Raw genomic sequence first — 6,000 nt, 5'->3', positions numbered from 1 at the left:
CATAGATCGATGAGCCGGAAGCAATCGAGTGCCGGGCCGGGATCAGCGCCATTGCCCCCGGATGGGGAAAGATGACCCCGGATGGGGAAAGATGTGTGGATCGCTCCCCACTAGTGATCCTCCCCACTAGACACCAGGGAATGGGCTGCATCAAGTAATCGGATGCAGCTGACAGCTGCATCCGATTACTGTATTAGCGGGCACGGCGATCGGACCGTGCCTGCTAATAGCCGCGGTCCCGGGCTACGAGCAGCACCCGGGACTGCAGCGGTTCAGAGCGCGTCTGTTGCGCGGCCCCGCTCTGAACACATGGAGGCGGCCCTGGATGTACGGGTACTTCCAGGGTCGCCTTGGGGTTAAGGATTCTCGCGGATAAACTCAGCGGAATTCCGCCGGCTGTACGTGCTCACGGACGCGCGCCTTTCCGCCAGCTCCATAGACACCATTCTATGGGCCGGCTGATTCCGCATTTATCCGCAAGAACTCCTCAGTGTGAACCCACAATAACAGTGTTATACTGAGCCTGGTTAATTGACAGTGTTATATACAGCCTGGTTACAGACAGGACCTTCGCTGTAACCTTCCCAGGCACTCAATGTATCTGTGGGCCAAATTTGGGGTCAAACGGTTCAGGCGTTTGGAAGTCTATACGGGACAGACGGACAGACAGACTTTCATTTTTATGATATAGATTATGACGTGCTAATCTAAGGACAAAGTTAAAGGATCTCCTTTAGGAAAGATGATTATTTATTGGTTTGCAAACTTACATGTAAATGGGATCACAGATGGACATTACACATCACATAGTAAAAGCAAATACATCAGGTATACCAATAAGCATGCATTCTAAGGCTACGTTCACATTAAGTATAACACCGGCCGTTCTGTAACACGGCTGTATCACAATATAGCCAGTGTTACTGAAGATCATCCCAGACGGTGCTGCAGTACCGGCCGGATGATCTTCACTTCAGCTGAATTCGGATGCGAGCGCACCCGTGTGCACCTGCTTCCGAATTCATCGCTGCAAACAATGGAGCGTGCGGTCAGAGCCACATGCTCCATTGTGTGAACTGACAGGTTCAATGAATTGTGGCCGTAGAAAACTGACATGTCAGTTGCCCTTGCGGCGGGATGGAATCCTGGGACAGAGCGTATGCTGTGTGTATTCCGGATTCCATTTATTCACAGACAACATGCAATTCGCAACAACGCCCGTGATTTATACAAAACATAAAAACATACGTTGTGTAAACATAGCCTAACACCGTATGTATATTCCATACAATGACAATAGGTTTTATTAAGTTTAGTTATTAATATTCAGATAAATTGTTCAAGGTCACGGTGTCCCCTCTGATCACATAACTTCCATTTATCCAGTTAAAGATGTTTCCAGGATTGGAATAGTAACCAGAAGTAAACACTACATGATCCCACATAATGACATCATATATCTCACCTACAAAAGACTGGCCTGTTTGAAAGCCACCCCCATAAGTGTCCTGTTCCTGTCCGAGGATGACGCTCATCTCAGGTCCTATGGGAGATCCTTTCTTTACACCTTTTATAGGGTATTGTTTGTTATTTATGGAAAGTATGACAAGTCCTGTCTCCGAGTCCCAAGCTACACAAGTGTATTTCCAGTTTAGACCCTCATCCTTTACCCTAAAACTAACTTCTTCTCCATTTATGAAAACAGAACATGAGGTTGGAGGTATTGGGTAGATAAGAAAAGTGTTATCTTTTCCTGAACCAGTCGTGGCTATGGATAAAAGAGAGTGTTCTCGGGTAAGGTCCGTGTAGGAGCGCAGGCATACAGTAAGCTGCTTTAAAGGTTCTTTCACTGTCGGCTTCAGAATCACATGGTCGGTGGCCGTTTGCTTAGGAAAAATAATTTTTTTACCTAGACCAAAATATAGAAAATAAAGTAGTAGTAGTAGTAGTAGTAGTAATAATAATAATAATAATAATAATAATGATAATAATAATCATCATCAATAATCATCATATTGTATAACCTAATATTTGCCACACCTATATAGCCATAATATACTGACCTCCTAACAGTCACGTTGTAGAAACCCATTATATTGTAGATTTACATTTGAGTGAAAAGTAAATCATGCTTTCTAAAGCTAGGTTCACAGTATGTAAAAACAACAGCCGTGTCTCATTGTTTTTTGCACAACAATGGCCGTTGTAATGAAATACAGCTGTTGTTTTTACATAGTGTGAACCTAGCCTAAGCATGTCTTAACCCCTTAGTGACATAGCTAATGTTAGGTTAGGGCCTAAAAAATAAAAAAAAGGGCAAGTCAATGAAGAATGGATCCTGAATAGGTTTATTTGTTAATGTTTAAAAACCGCCTATACTATTGGACACTTGGGGTCTCCCCACTCAGGAAAATGTCAGTAAGACTATTCCGTCTCTGGCAACCACTCTGCTGGAAGTGTGAGTAGGACATTTTCGTCCTGACTGTTAAAGGGGTAGTGCATTACATTACAACTTTGTAATGTATGTTATGTCTGTGAATCGCCCCCTTCCCTGTGTCCCACCACCCCCGCAAATGTTGGTGCATTATACATTACCTGATCCGTATTGCGCCCGTCCACCATCTTGTGCCGCAACGTCATCTTCAGGCGGCCGGCCGATGTTCTCCGATCTTCCCAAGTGCCGGCCGCCCTCTGCAGCGTCATCCGATGCTCAGCCGCGATTGGCTGAGCATAACTGTGCTCAGCCAATCGCGGCTGAGCATCGGATGACGCTGCAGAGGGCGGCCGGCATTCGCGAGAGTCGGAGCTGTTTGCCGACCGCCCGAAGAAGACGTCACTGACTGAAGATCGGAGACGGAGGTTGGCACGTGACAGGTATGTATAGCGCACCACCAGGGGCGGAACTACCGCAGTAGCAGCCGTAGCCGCTGCTACAGGGCCCGGCACATCAGGGGGCCCGGCCAGGCTATTATGTTCCCAGTTAGCTGTTCAGGACCTTTGTCCTGACATCAGCTAACCCGGCCGAATAGTGTGTTCTGAAGCCGGGCCCACCTGTTCCGAACTTTCTGTGTTCCGGCTCCTATGATACCGCTGGGTGAGCAGAGCGGGGACTTCCTCCGGCGCTGGTGCTGTCTCTTCACTCACCCCCACAGTAGGTGTACATAGGTAGGTCCCCCCCCCCCCCCCCCCCTGCAGTGCAACTACATACCCCTCCCTGGGCCCTAGTGCTGGGCTATGCCCCCTGCCCCGAATCCCTGCTGCTACCATTTGCAGGTAATAGCTGACACACAGTGATCCCTACTTACTGTGTGTGTCAGTAGCCGGGCAGCAGTGAGGGATCTCCTTCTCCGGACCCGGCCTCCTCACAGGCATCGGACAGCTCGGGGGATGGGAGACCAGCAGGGAGTGAGTATCAGTGCTAGGAGCTCTGTACAGCCTGATCAGCATTATCTCCTGCCTGAGATCTGTGACCAGAGCTGCAGTGTTGTGTCGGGACAGACAGGAGGGGAAGGAAACACACACAGGTCCTGGCTGTATATATCATCCCCCTGTCCTGGCTTTATATACACCCCCCCCCCTGTCCTTGCTGTATATATCATTCCCTTTCCTTGCTGTATATACCCCCCCTGTCCTGGCTGTATATATCATCCCCCAGTCCTGGCTGTATACTGTATACCCCCCCCCCTGTCCTTGCTGTATATATCATCCCCCTGTCCTGGCTGTATATACCCCCCCCCCCCCTGTCCTTGCTGTATTGCTGTATATACCCCCCCTGTCCTGGCTGTATATATCATCCCCCAGTCCTGGCTGTATACTGTATACCCCCCCCTTGTCCTTGCTGTATATATCATCCCCCTGTCCTGGCTGTATATATCATCCCCCAGTCCTGGCTGTATATACCCCCCCCCCCCCCCCCTGTCCTTGCTGTATATATCATCCCCCCTGTCCTGGCTGCATATAACCCCCCCTGTCCTTGCTGTATATATCATCCCCCCTGTCCTGGCTGCATATAACCCCCCCTCTCCTGGCTGTATATATCATCCCCCCTGTCCTGGCTGCATATAACCCCCCCTGTCCTGGCTGCATATAACCCCCCCTGTCCTTGCTGTATATATCATCCCTCCTGTCCTGGCTGAATATAACCCCCCCTGTCCTGGCTGTATATATCATCCCCCTGTCCTGGCTGTATATATCATCCCCCCTGTCCTGGCTGTATATATCATCCCCCCTGTCCTGGCTGTATATAACCCCCCCTCTCCTGGCTGTATATATCATCCCCCCTGTCCTGGCTGCATATAACCCCCCCTGTCCTGGCTGTATATATCATCCCCCTGTCCTGGCTGTATATATCATCCCCCCTGTCCTGGCTGTATATATCATCCCCCCTGTCCTGGCTGCATATATCATCCCCCCCTGTCCTGGCTGTATATATCATCCCCCTGTCCTGGCTGTGTATATCATCCCCCTGTCCTGGCTGTATATACCACCTCCTGTTCTGGCTGTATATACCACCTCCTGTTCTGGCTGTATATACCACCCCCTGTCCTGGCTGCATATAACCCCCCCCCCCCCCCCCCCCCCCCGTCCTGGCTGCATATAGCCCCCCCTGTCCTGGCTGTATATACCCCCCCCCCCCTGTCCTGGCTGTATATGTCATCCCCCCTGTCCTTCCCGTATATATCATCCCCCCCCCCTGTCCTGGCTGTATATACCCCCCCCCCCCTGTCCTGGCTGTATATAAACCCCTGTTCTGGCTGTAGTGGGGGTGGTGGGACACGGGGAAGGGGGCCATTCACAGACATAACATACATTACAAAGTTGTATAACTTTGTAATGTGTGTTATTCTGTGAATAATTCTTTACCGCCGCACTACCCCTTTAATTCTGCTATATCTGAGTCATCAGAGAAAGTCAAAAAGTCAGGGGGCAGATTCCATCAGTCTGGACTATAGATGAGTGGATTTACAGTACAAATAAATTAAACCGATTTGTTAGCTCGGTATTCTGCTAATCAGCCGGCTGCTTTCAAAGTCCATACTGCTCTGTTTTACTCCATCCCGGGTGCCCGGAACAGCTAGATCCAGTCCTAAGAAGCTTCGCCCAGGACTGGATCCAGCTTTTCCACGCACCCTGGGCGGAGCGGCATGGACTTCAAAGGCAGCCATCATATAAGTAGATTGTCGAGCTAATGAATCGATATGCTTCGTTTGTATTGTAAATTCACTCATCTCTGGTCTGGACCTTGCCAATCACATAATATTCTTTAAGTGTCATGGGCACTGAAGTGGCTTTGCTGTGGTCAATATGTTGCGGTTGCTGTATATTTTAAAGGGGTACTACAGAGAAGAAAAATGTAAATCAACTTGTGTCAAAAAGTTATACAGATTTGTAATTAATTTCTGTTTAAAAATCTCAAGTCTTCTCCTACTTATCAGGTGCTGTATGTCCTGCAGGAAGTGGTGTTTTCTTTTCAGTCTGACACAGTGCTCTCTGCTGCCACCTCTGTCCATGACAGGAACCGTCCACAGCAGTAGAGGTTTTCCATGGGGATTTATTACTACTTTGGAAATTTCCTGTTATGGACCCAGGTAGCAGCAAAGAGCTAACTGTAAAGAATACACCCCTTCCTATGGGGCATACAGCAGCTGATAAGTACTGGAAGACTTGAGATTTGAGATAAAAGAAGTCATTTACAATTCAGTATAACTTTGGATCTCCCTTTAAGTACTTTATGATACATAATACAGAGCTAAGGACATATGAATATCTGCAGAACATATTATATAACATTATAGTTGCATAATGATTGATTTTAAGCATTTATTCACCTTTCAGTGCAAAACATCCGCAGAAAAGCACAACCAGAATGGAAAGATTTCTCATTTTTCTGTAGAAAAAAGTAAATAGAAACATTTTTGTTTTTAAAATATTTTAGTACTTTATTTAAATTATCCTATATATTTTTTTTTCTGTGCACTCGATTGCTACAGGCTGCTGAAG

At 47.8% G+C, this 6,000-nt stretch overlaps 1 protein-coding gene across 3 annotated transcripts in view; it reads right to left on the bottom strand.

The window, feature by feature from the left end:
- Positions 1 to 1,174: 1,174 nt before the first annotated feature.
- Positions 1,175 to 6,000, bottom strand: part of LOC138770348 (jeltraxin-like) — a 359,857-nt gene continuing 355,031 nt past the window's right edge. For all 3 annotated transcript variants that reach the window (XM_069949393.1, XM_069949391.1, XM_069949392.1), the window contains exons 2-3: positions 5,829 to 5,887; positions 1,175 to 1,909 (exon numbers count right to left, since the gene is read on the bottom strand). In XM_069949393.1, the coding sequence (XP_069805494.1) occupies positions 1,320 to 1,909; positions 5,829 to 5,883 (645 nt within the window). In that variant the 5' untranslated portion in view covers positions 5,884 to 5,887 and the 3' untranslated portion in view covers positions 1,175 to 1,319. The remainder of the gene's footprint in view (positions 1,910 to 5,828; positions 5,888 to 6,000) is intronic.

This window comes from Dendropsophus ebraccatus, chromosome 13 (assembly GCF_027789765.1).
Source record: "Dendropsophus ebraccatus isolate aDenEbr1 chromosome 13, aDenEbr1.pat, whole genome shotgun sequence".
NCBI lineage: Eukaryota > Metazoa > Chordata > Amphibia > Anura > Hylidae > Dendropsophus > Dendropsophus ebraccatus.
The sequence above is the reverse complement of the archived record's forward strand: the minus strand, read 5'-3'. Positions and strand labels throughout refer to the sequence as shown.